The sequence below is a fragment of the Monodelphis domestica genome, chromosome 1, assembly GCF_027887165.1.
Source record: "Monodelphis domestica isolate mMonDom1 chromosome 1, mMonDom1.pri, whole genome shotgun sequence".
In the NCBI taxonomy this organism is placed as follows: Eukaryota; Metazoa; Chordata; class Mammalia; order Didelphimorphia; family Didelphidae; genus Monodelphis; species Monodelphis domestica.
Window position 1 is genome coordinate 520,153,545 of NC_077227.1, and position 12,782 is coordinate 520,166,326.

The 12,782-nt window shown below is 38.1% G+C and overlaps 1 protein-coding gene across 1 annotated transcript in view; it reads right to left on the reverse strand.

The window, feature by feature from the left end:
• Positions 1–12,782, reverse strand: part of ALK (ALK receptor tyrosine kinase) — a 1,130,668-nt gene that overhangs the window by 843,625 nt on the left and 274,261 nt on the right. Inside the window, exon 4 of the mRNA XM_007476029.2 lies at positions 3,514–3,633. Within this exon, the coding sequence (XP_007476091.1) occupies positions 3,514–3,633 (120 nt within the window). The remainder of the gene's footprint in view (positions 1–3,513; positions 3,634–12,782) is intronic.

The following is a 12,782-nucleotide window of genomic DNA, read 5'->3' on the forward strand; positions in this document are numbered from 1 at the left end:
CCAGGATTTTAGACAGGCCTATAAATAAGTCTACAGTCATCAGCAGCTGATGATAAAAAGGCAGAGGAAAAACTTTCTGAGACGGCCTCCATCAGAGCCCCGAGGGAGAGATGGGCTGCTCTCTGCTTCCCGAAGATGAAATTAGTGAAGCCCCCGTCACTCACACCTCGAGACAAGTACGAGCTGGAATCCGATACCGAATGCCACTGACGAGAATATATATCCTCCAACATAAAAGGCCCCAACGTAAATTAGAAGAAATATGGAGAGCCTTCAAAAAGGTAGGTCAAACTTTTTCCTCAAGCAGATAATTACAGGCTGGGGGTGAGTAAATCTTATTAGCCTCTCTCCACCTCATCTCTCCTCATAAAACACTGGTGAAGAAGTAGCTGCAGTCAATCCAGAACTGACACCTTGCCTAGCAAGGGACAGGGCTCTCTGCTGCCCATGGTATTGCATCCCAGGCTCCCTTTCTCTAACTGGTTATTCTGGTCCACACCACCCCTGAGAGCACTGACTGCAACTAGGAAAGCTGGATCTAGGAAAATTTTTATCTTGGGGGAAAAAGAATTGGTTAGACCCTCATCACCAAGGAAGTTGGGATCCTGGGGGCGTTGGGAGGTAGGGGGGTATGTATAACCTGAAATTCACCACTGGTTGGCTTTATAGGGGAGGGTGAAAGAGGGATTTAATTGCTTGGTTCCTGAGGTTAGTTAAAAAAAAAAAAGTCTGTCTCCAGTGGACCTGGCTGATCTACTGAGTTACTCCTGGATAAGGGGTTGATTTGTAGGTGAAGGGAAAGGGAGCTCAGTGGTTTCTGAAGAGAGGAAGTGCACGTTCTTGAGAAGGAAGCACTCTTTCATGGATGAGAGCTCCCCGGGATAAAGCTTCATTTTCCTCAGTGTAGTTCTGCGTCTGGCTAAAAAAGCTTAACCCATGGAAAAGCATCTGTAGGCAATATGCAAAGGAACTTAGGTCCCACTTAAGATGCCTATATCCACTTGAAAGACTTAGTTACTTATAACCATATAAAAAATTGCCCCTTTAGGCTGGAATAATATGACTAAACTCCTCCATCCAAGTCTGAGGTCTTAAAATTAATGAAGTTATTAACATTTCTGAAAATGTCTCTCCTATAGTTCTTGACAAGTATTGATTTATGGCTCTAAACCCAATGTTTCTATCAAATCACAGAGGAACATGGGGCAGGAGGCCTAACCTGAACTCTTACCACTGGTTTGCTCTATAGGAGAAGATAGAAGAGTGATTTACCTTCTGTGGTTGATCAAAAAAAGTCTGTCTCCAGTGAGCATGGCTAACCTACTGAATTATGCTTGCAAAAGGATATGGGAGAAAGATCTGGAATTACCAAGAAATTTAGATATTTTGGGAATGATGAGATAACAGGTTCTACCATTCATAGAATCAACATTAATCACAAAATAGTCCATACCAGTTTTATCCAAGGGTTTGAACCATATGTGACCACAAGCCTTGAATTTCAAGGAAAAAAAAAACAGATTGTAACTTAGGATAAGGAACCTGGTCAGTTCATAGATTCATAGACCTAAATATGAAAGTAGGAAACAGTCCTCATTAAATTAAAATTAATCTTCTGAATTTCAATCAGCTTCATTAATTTGATATCCTCACATACATACATACACAGATACACTTAATTTTAAAGACTCACATTTTAATAACAATTGAACAATAATTTAATTTTAGCTGAGACTCATAGAGGAGAAATATTTCATTCAAAGTCATGTATGCAGTGATTGCTTGAGGGGAAGCTAGAACTAAGCCTTTTGACTCATGGCCCAGCTCTTTCTAGAAGTGCCTCGCTTAGAAATAACAGATTATCTCTCATCAGAGTCATGGTGCTGACAAGAGGAGTACATTGAAGAGAGAAGTCTACTCCTATTACCTTATATAGTGTAGATATATTAGTATAAACTGAGTTCAGGTGTGAAGTGGGGAAGACGTTCTCATGCATGGGTTCTCAGTATTAGGGATGAGTAACTAAAGGTTAGGACACATAGGAAGGTAAGCCTGAATCAAGCTCAGAAATTAGAGATGGTGAGTATAACAAATTGAGATAATAAAATCATCATCAGTGGGAATATTGAAGCTGAGATGAGCTAACCAACTATTGGTGTTTCTGTAAAAAAGGGAGAGGGGGCAGCTAGGTGGTTCAGTGGATAGAAAACAGGCCTGGATATGAGAAGTCCTGGATTCAAATCCAGCTTTAGATATTTCCTACCTGTGTGTGGCACTGGGTAAGTCACTTAATCCCAATTGCCGAGCCTTTACTGCTCCTCTGCTTTGGAACTAATACTTAGTATTACTTCTAAGATAGAAGATTAAAAAAAAAAGAAAAAAGGGGAAGGATAAAATACAGTAGAAGGTTGGATCTGATGACTTCTAAAATCCTACCATCACTTCTTGCTCCTCTTCTGAAAACCACTTTTCCTCTCTGTGGAGAAAGTTGTGAATAGGGCTCTTTAGAAGTATAACAACAAGCCTTTTGGGTTTTGATGGGTCTTGTGAAACTCTTCTGGACAAGTGCTCCCAGAACTTTAATGACTATTAATGCTGTGTAGGATCAGAGTGCTGATCAACTAGGATGAGTCCATAGGCATGGACCATGACATCTCATTTAGAAGGCAGAAAGACAAAACTCATGTACTTCTGCAATGTTATGATGTAGAAAGCCACCATATTGAAGAAATTCTTTCTACTAACTGAATTTGTTTTATTTGTCCCAGGTATGGACAATTTATCCCCATTTTCCTTTGAATTTGACACCATTGTTTTGGAAGACCAGTTAAAATGGATGCATGCTACTATGACCAAAGAAGGACTATTTTGTCAAAGTAACCAATGATTTCCTCTGCATGTGAAGGCATGAGATGAAGGAAAGTAATTAAATTCCAACAAAAGGATGATGGTGGTTGAGGTATTGGTGAAAGAAAAGACAGTAGTAGAGCCACTAGGATAGTGAGCATGGGAGAGAGTGCTACACGAAGTCAACAATACAAAGAGAAGATAACATGCTTAGGGTGAGAAGGGACATAAGTGAATGCCTTAACCTACACCGAGAATCACAAAATCATAGAAATAGGAATTGGGAGGGGCCTTGGAAATCTACTAGTTCAACTACTGCATTGGTCAGCTAAAATACATAAAACCCATAAAGGTTCAGCTAGTTTCCTAAGATTTCACACACACACACACACACACACACACACACACACACACACACACACACACACACACAGTAGCAGACCCAGATTTTGATGTCAATAGGTGAGTGGAATAGGGAGAATTCTAAAGACCAACACCAACTTCCAAATTGTTTCAGGTACCAGATTATTCTAGGGATGCCTACAAGACCCATAGAGCACTAAAAGACATATGGTATTTGAAGCCTACTCCACTAGCTATTACTTGCAAATTTCCTTAATTATGAGACTGACATAACAAACTGTTCAAAATATCCATTACACTTACCATATCGACTACGTTGTGAGAGGAAAGGAGGAGAATCTTTCATGACCCATGTTAGGTTCCAGATAAAGGGCTCTGAAGTGAGAGCAGGGATCTTTGTAGAAGATTCCAGGGAACTTGGAGCTGTATATTGAAGGAAAAAAAAGGAAAAATTACTAATTAAAGCACTTTTTTATGATGGTTCTCAGAAAAAAAATAATAGAACTTATAGATGCCTAATTAAGTCCAATATCCATGGAAGTATCCTAGGAACCAAAGGGAAGAAGATATATATTCCATTGAGAAATGCCCTAATTCTATTTAAGCAGATGAAAAAGGTGACCAGCAGCATGACCTTGAGAAGACATCTTAATTTCTTTGTGTTTCAGTTTTGTCATCTGCAGAAAAGGAATAATGTACTGGTAGTAAATCCTCATAGAAATGTACTATCTATTCTATAAAACATAAAACAATATTGGATGTGGAAGTTCTATTGAAGTTATTAGCCACAAATTGGTATTATCAATGTTTTGAATGGATATGGTCTGAACAGGAAAAAGTATAGCAGGGTGATAACCACTTCTTTAAGAGAAAATATCCTTCTGTTAATGCAGCATATGTCTGAATTAAGTTTTCTGGCAGCTGTAATGTTGACTCATTGAACTTGTAGTCCACTAGAAACCCAATATATATTTCATAGGAATGAGTGTATAAATTTGCCTTGCCCCTCTTGTTCTGTCCCTGTCCTGTTCAATTATGGCCCCACGTATAGGGCTTTGTTCACTTCCTCTAAATTTCATTTTAATAGATTCATCCCATTGTTCAGCCATTTAAAATATTTTTATCTCAATTCTATTATTCAGTGTCTTAGTCAAACTTCTTCAATTTGTATAATCCACATATTTGACAAGCACACTGCCGTTGACTTAACCAGTCACTGATTTAAACAAAATAAAGAAATGAGCAAAAACAAAAAGGCCAACAACAGATCTCTGGGGCACTGTATTGGCGAGGGTCCTCCCTCCAAGTTGACAATAATTAATTCATTTACCAAAATTCTTTTGAACCTAGTTACTTAATCAATTTTCAGTCCATAGTTATTCTCACCCAGTCTACATTCTTTCATTGTCCATAAGGATATTTTGAAAATTTTTGTCAAAGAAGAAAGTCAAGGGAATTAAGATGGCAGAATACGGTCAGCAACCAAGCTGATCCAACATTCCTCTCCAAACAACTTTAAAACAACTCTTCAAATCAAATTTTGGTGCATATACTCAACAAAAGGTCAAAGTGAGGGGGGTAGATGGGTAGCTCAGTGGATTGAGAGCCAGGCCTAGAGATGGGAGGTCCTGGGTTCAAATCTGACCTCAGACACTTCCCAGCTGTGGGACTCTGGGCAAGTCACTTGACCCCCATTGCCTAGCCCTTACCACTCTTCTGCCTTAGAACCAATAACCATTATTGATTCTAAGATGGAAGGTTAGTGTTTTAAAAAAAAGGTCAAAGTGAGACAGATTTCTTGCCTGATATAACTCAGGAAGTTAGCAGGAAAGGTCTGTGACACTGGGATGAAGGCTGGCAGTAGTGCCAGCTACTGATCCTTTAAGTAGCCTCAACAACCATAGCATGAGTAGCAGAATAGAAGAAGTTTTAGGAGCTCTCAGACCAGAGGTGGAAAGGGGGATGGAAAATTGATTAGAAAGGTGATCCTTTGCTGGCACTAATTGACAACTCTATCTCTCATACCTAATTCTGAGTTGTGTTTCCAGGGAGAAAAAGGGAGTACTAGCCTTTTGGCTGCAGGGTCCTGGTCACAGCTGCAGTGCCAAGGAGAGCACTAGCTTTTGTGGCTATAGGGGAACAGGAGCCCATGCTGAGTAAGGGGAAGCGGGAATCCTTCCTAGGTAAAGACCAGAGCACAAACCAGGAGAGCAGTGACCACTGTATCTTTCCTCAGATTATAACATCATGGAAGAAAGAATATTGAGTTCTGCTTTGGAAATGTTGAATTTGGGATGCCTATAAGAAGGTCATCTTAAGAAATCAAACTTTCAGAGATTTCTCTTCTTTCTCCCCCTTCTTTCCACTCACCAAAGCTCAAATCTCAGATTCTTGTCTTAGTTACACTTCATGTCTTTATAGTCTTCACGAAGATATTTTGCTAACAATACATGACATGAGTGTAATTGCTCTGAATAACATCCCTGTGTTGTAAGTTTAAGAGTTATTCTTATACCCATTTCCTACATGAAGAAACTGAAGTTAGGAGGTTAAGTAACTTGCTCAAGTTCAAACTACTTATAAGTGTCAGAATTTGACAGAATTTGACACTACATTTCTGCTGACTCTCCTACACTATATTATCTTCAAAGACCATCATGTATATCTGCCATCTTAAGGAACCAAGATCTAAAAAGTCCAAATGACAAGAGGAAGGACTGATGAATGAAAATGAACTAAGGAGAAGCAGATAGGTAACCCAATGAATGGAATTCTGGGTCCAAACTCAGAAAGATATGATTTCAAATCTAATCTCAGATGATTCTGGACAAGTCATTTCCCCCCAGTTTCCTCATTTATAAAATGGAAATTAATAACCACCTTTATTTCCCAGGGTAGTCATAAGAATGAAATGAGATAACAATTATAAAATACTTAGTCTAATGCCTGGCACACAGTAGGCACTTTAAAACTGCTTATTCATTTCCCCTTAATTACCAAGGCTAATATCCTCCTGAAAATCCATTCTGGCTGCACAGATGTTACAATTTTTTAAAATGCTGTTTCAATCCATCTCTTCCTAATAATGTCTCTGCCTGTACTTTGTGTTCAGCTCTATAACTCGATCTAATCTTGTTTGCTTCAGTTATTGCCTTATCAATGCAAAGGCTGAAATTGCACTCAGAAGTTATGAATTCTTTACAATTACGTTATTTTCAGAAGAAAAAAATTGGTGCTGGGTGACAGCTTTCCCTGTAGCTAGGAGGCCAGGGAGCCACAAAGGATGAATGTTTCAGATTTGCATTTGAGAAAGAGGGAGAAAAGGGTCAAGGCAAAGATGCCTTCTTCCTTTATTGTACCTCGATTGCATTTCATGTCAAGAAAAGTAATTACAATATGTCTACAAATCAAATGAACTCATTCCCTGCAGTTAGGCGGTTCTCTACAGGAAAGTCCCAGCTCAGTGACCATTGGCTGATGCTTAGTGGTGGAAAAGGATTTTGTTTTAAAGGAGAAAGTGCTTGAGGTGTGCAATATGGTTTCTTGGATAAGTAGCTGACCATATGAAGAGATCAGACTTCTTGATTAGGTTATGCTGAGCTCCTCCAGGATTATTTTTAAATGTCATGTTTTCTTAGCCAACTTGACTTAATCATTCTTCTTGAGGTTACATTCTTTTTCTCCCAAGAGCCTGAGTTGCATTTCCCAAAGGTTCACCCTCATGGTCTGTAATTCCCTTGTGGTCACCACTTAGTATCACTTAAGCCTGTAATGCTTTGTTCCCCCAGGAGATCTACTCTGGTCCACATTTACCATATGCTTGGTATTGCCCTATTTCTGCTACCGTTAACAACTATTATTATAAACATTGCATCCTAAAAAGCACTTTAGTATTTGCCCCTAATAAAGTCACATGAATTAGGTGATATCACTATTATTATCCCCATTTTGCAGATGATGAAACTAAGACTCAGAGAAATCCAAGTGACCTGCCTGACAGGCTTGAGGCTGTTGGTCAATACCATTGGAGATGGGATTCAAACTCAGTCTTCTTGAGCTCAGTACTCTTTTTCTATACCCTCTCCTCTATCTTCAGAAATAGTACCCTACTATTCCCATAGGTAGGCTGTGTAAAATTTGAATTAATATCAAATATCGCCAAGTATTATATTTTATAAGATTTATTAATAATCACTTGAAGTAGAAGAAATAAAAGAACAAAAGAAAAAGCCTAAGTAAATAACATGTGAGTAAAATTCTCTTCTCTGGCACTTAACCAAACTCCAACAGCTGCATTTCTGGGAGAAGAGTGTGAGGGGAGAGAATTCTAATTATGCAATCCTCCCTGTGATTCCATTGGGGAAATGAGCATATAGAAATTTCCCAGATTTACATGCCAAGTTTCCCCAATCAATCAATACACATAACCAACTTATAGCTAATAAGGCATTTAGTCCAGTTCCAGTTTGGGACCGACCTACCATCACCACCTAACCAGAAAATATAATATCTATATCTATATCTATATAACACTTTATAACCTATAAATGTGTCTATGTATAGGATATTCAGGGAGGACTAGCACCTTCTGTTTCAGGACTTTCCAAACTCTTTTCAAAGCTGCTCATCTACTTTTTGGCATCTACCTTCCCCCCCCCCCCCCCCACACACACACACACTCTTCCCTAGGGCTGCAAGAAGCTATAGCATGGGCAATGGTCACACTCCAGTAAAACTGTCTTGACTGGTGGGCTAAATCAGGTTGGGGGTAACTGACTGGCCTCAGGGTTAGGGGGTATCTATCTCAAGTCTGTGAAGATTTCCCCTAGGGAATAGGAGGATGATAGCCATTTGTTCCATTGGTCATGAAGGGAGCAGAAGCAAGTATAGTGGAGGGTTTGGAGCTTGGTCAGACACCAAAGGTAGCAAGGTCATCCATTGCATCCTGAGCCAGCACCAGTCATCCTGACTTTTATCTTGCCACTGAACTTCAATGCCTCTGGAAGAGGAGTGAGGCTGATGACTTTGTGCAACTCTGCCTCACTTAAACCCAATTCATGTCCAAGTCAAGACGCTACCTTGTGATGTCATTGGTCTTCGTCAAAATGAAGGACAAACAATAACACCAATATTTCCATATATGGGCTATAAAGTGCTATGAGATTAGATGAAGGAGAAATCATTGCTATCTGGTCAGACCAGTGAAAGCATCATTGAGAAGATGGGATTTAAGCAGGAAGACTAAGGGGGTAATAATAAGTGATATTTATTTAGTATTTTACGGTTTACTAAGTGCTTTATTTCCAATAATGTAAGTGATCTTCACACTGATCCTATGGAATAGATATAGACTATATATTAACACCATTTTAGAGATAAGGAGTCTGAGACCTAGAGAAATGATTTATCCAAGGTCATAGAAAGTAACAGACCCAGAAATTGAACCCAAGTCTTTGCTCCCAAATTCACCTCATCTTCTATTTCTGTGAGTGGATGGCAGAAATAAGTTTAGTTTTTAAATAGACAAGTACAATGTAAGGACTTCAGAGATTAAAGTAATCTGAATTATTAAAACTCCATATAAAAAGCCCTGAATGGCAGATAATCAATCCATAAAAAGGGACTTGGGAGTCATTACAAATAATTTCCCAAGGTCATTGGCCCAATGTTCTGCTTTAGTTGAATTCATCAAATGATTATTAAGTGTCTATGATTTATCAAGCATTCTAAGGGGTATGTGATGATAGCCTGTGTAGATACCATACAAGCAGAAGATGAAATGAACTTGGTGAACAGTCATTAGTCCAATTTGGCTGGAAAGAATTTGTGAAAGGAAATAGTATATATAAGACTGAAAAGGTAGTTGGGGGTCAAAATACAGAAGATCTTAAACGTCAGTCTAAGGAGTTTGTGTTTTATCTTCAGGTGGTGGTGAGTCATGGAAGATTTTTTTTAAATAAAAGAACAACATGTTCAGTTCTGTGTTTTAAGAAGATTATTTTGGCAGCTGGCAATATGTGCTGATATACTAGAGAAGGAAGAGTTTGGAACTGGGGTAAATAAATGGGACATTGCAATAGTAAGCTGCAACATAATGACTAGCAAGGTGGTGATATGACAAAGAAAAGAAAAGTGAATTGATATGAGAGGTGCTGGGAGGCAGAACCGACAAGATTTAGAAATTGACTGGAAATGGGCAATGAGCAAAGGAAGAGTCAGGGATAACTGAAATCAAAGGATATTTAAGTTTAAAAGGTCTTTTGAAGAGTGGTCATCTTCATTAAGGGTATTGGAAACAAGAGAAAACATTCTCCTCCCCTTACATAAAAGTGATGTATATTTTAAATGGTCAAGTAAATTGATAATGATTTACTTCTGGACCACAGCTTAGAATAGAATTGTCAGATTTGAGGTCCTACAGAACTCCCAAGTGTGGCTGGAACTAGATTAAAATGTAATTGAGAAATACTATTTCAGTTTTTGTGCAAGGTCAATAAAACAACAACAAAAAAATTGTCTGCCATGATTCAGATCCCTTGTGGAGTTGTCCAAAGGCCAGTGATAGACTAGTAGATTAGAAAGTCTATTTTCTCTCTCCTGAAACATAATTTGGTTAGGGCCTGACCGGTTGTGAATGCAGCAAGACTATGTATCTTCTGTATACTATAAGTAATTCTGGGTAATGGCTCATATTCAAAATCCCATTTTTTTCTTGGAAATATCTCTATGTGCCAACTGATGCTCCTCCCTGCCTTAGCTGGTATCAGTGAACACAACAGAGTCTTTTACTGACATATTCTAACTAATAAACGATAAATTCCCTTTCTATAGCAATTAATATTTCATCAGGAATTATAACTGACATTTATGTATGGTGCCCTAAAGTTTTTAAAGACCTTTGTATATGCTCTCTTATGTAACATGATGATCTTTTGAAGGAGGTGCCATTATTATCGTCATTTTACAAATGAGGAAACTGAGGCTCATGGAAATCATGTGATTTATCAAGGGTCATGCAGAGAGTAAGTATCTAAGGTAAGATTCAAAACCAGAGGCTTGATTCCAATTTCTTGATTCCAATTTCAGAGCTCTATCCACTATGCCAGGGTTCTTAATATTTATCCTGTGTCATGGCCCATTTGGCAATCTAGAAAATTTATTGACCCCTTCTCAGAATAATGTTTATTTTTTAGTTCAATAAAATAAATTATATAGATTACAAAGAAAACAAAAGGCTAGGGAAAATAAAAATAGAATGGGCTGGGCAAGTCCTCTTACCAGAGGTACTAGTCCTCGCTGAATAAGTCATATACTTATTACATAGGCACATATATACACAGACCCCTGCTCTAAACCATGACAGATTAATCTTAATTATTTTTGGATGGACTACTCAATTGTAAAGCAAGGGAATACCATAGATACAATTTACCTAGATTTTAGCAAAGCACCTAAGAAGCCTTCTCATGGTCTTCTATCAGAAAAGATCAAAGATGTTGGTCAAATTATTATAGATGAATTCAAAATTGGCCAGAATTAAAAGTCATTTAATCAAGCCAATTAATGGCTTGATCTCAACTTGGAAAGAATTCTCCTGTGGAATATCACAAGGACTCGTGTTTTGCCCTTAGTTGTTTCACATTTTTATTAGTAAAATTATGGATGGAGTAGGGTAGGTAGGTGGTGAGTTTGGATAGAGTACTGGATCTGGAGTCAGGAAAATCTGAGCTCAAAACTGACTTCAGATGCTTACTAGCTGTGTGATCCTGGACAAGTCACTTAACCTTTTTCTTTCAGTTTCCTTATATGTAAAATGAGCTGTAAAAAGAAAAGACAAACGAATCCAGAATCTTTGCAAAGAAAATCTCAAATGTGGTCATGAAGAGTCAAATACAAATGAAATGACTTGAACAATAGAGGACATACTTGCGGAAGTTTCAGTTGATACAAAGCAGGGAGGGATAGCTAATGTCTTGAATGGTAGAACCAGGATTCAGAATGATCTTAACAGGATAGACTATGGACTGAACTGAACAATGAAACTTAGTGGATTTAAATAAAAAAGTTTTACACTTACCGTAAAAAAAATCATTTTGCAAATGAAAGAAAATGATTGATGGCATCAATAACAGTTTATCTGATTCTATAGGAAGCTTTTTTCTGATCCCTGTTAATTCTAGTGCCTTCCCTCTGTGATTTTTTTCCAATTTATCCTGTACATAGTTTGTTTGTATGTAGTAGTTTACATGTCATTTCCATCATTAAATTGTGAGCTCCCTGAGAGTAGGGATTGTTTTTTGCCTTTGTTTGTAGCCCAAGTGTTTATAATTAATATTTCTAATGACTGGACATCTTAAAATATTTTGTGAGCTTAAGTGGACTGCAAAGCTAATTTGAGTCAATAATATTAAGTGGCAGCTAAAAAATTAATTCAGTCTTAGGCTGCTTTATGTAATACCTGGTGAGGTTATACTCTATCCTGTTCAGATAACATTTAGGATATTTTGTTTAGTTCCAGGCACACCATTTTAAGAATCATACAGATGAGCTTCAGAGGGTCCAGAAGAAGGCAACCAGGATGTTGAAGGACTTTGAGACCATGCCATATAAGGAATGAATGAACTAGGGATGTTCAACCTAGACTTAGTAAATAGGACATGGCTAATGGTTTTAAGTGTTTAAAGAGTAAAGGACTGGCCTTTTGATTTTTGTTTTTCTTGCTTGGCCCTAGAGGACATAACTAGAAGCAATGCTCAGAAGTTTTAAATGGGCAAATTTAGACTTGTCAGAAAGGAAGTTTCTTGATCCAAAAATTATCCATTAATTGAATGAATTGATTTAGGGAATAAGTGGGTTCCTTCCTCACCAAAGATCTTCAAGCAGAAACTGGATGATCACTTACTAGGAAATTTTATATTGGAAAATATTGTTCAGTTTTGGAAAGTACCAGATGGTCTCTGAGGTCCCTTCTAATTTTGATATTATGAACCATTGGGCAAATCCCTTTTTACCCTGAATCTTAGTTTCCTAAGGCCATTCTTAAAATACAGACGATCATAGGATCATAGACTTAAAACTAAAAAGAGTTATCAGAAGCCATTGAGTTAAATTCTCACTTTTATAGATGAGGAAATTGAGGCCTTGGGAGGTTCAGTGACTTGCCTGAGGTTACCTAGGTAGCAAGCATCAGTGGCAGTGCCATTTAAATTCAGGACCTCTAAATCCAAAGCTATTCCCATTCCAATGCCCAGCTGCCTTCTTGATGATACTGTCACTTCCAATTTCAGAGGATCATAGACTGAGAGCTGGAAAGAATCTGAGAGGCCATTGGCTCCAACCTTCTCATTTTAAAGGTGAGAAAACCAAAGTGTAGAGAAGGAAAAGTGTCTGAGAAAGGATGTAAATTCAGGTCTTCCTGCCCCATGCTTAGTGTTCTATCCATTGAGTGGTAAGGAAATCCCTTTGTAATACCCAAAGCTTTAGACACATGTGTGCAATTATTACCCAAATTGAGTAAGCCTCCATTTTCCATGATCCACTTTGTAAATTACCAATGGCAATTTACCTCTTCT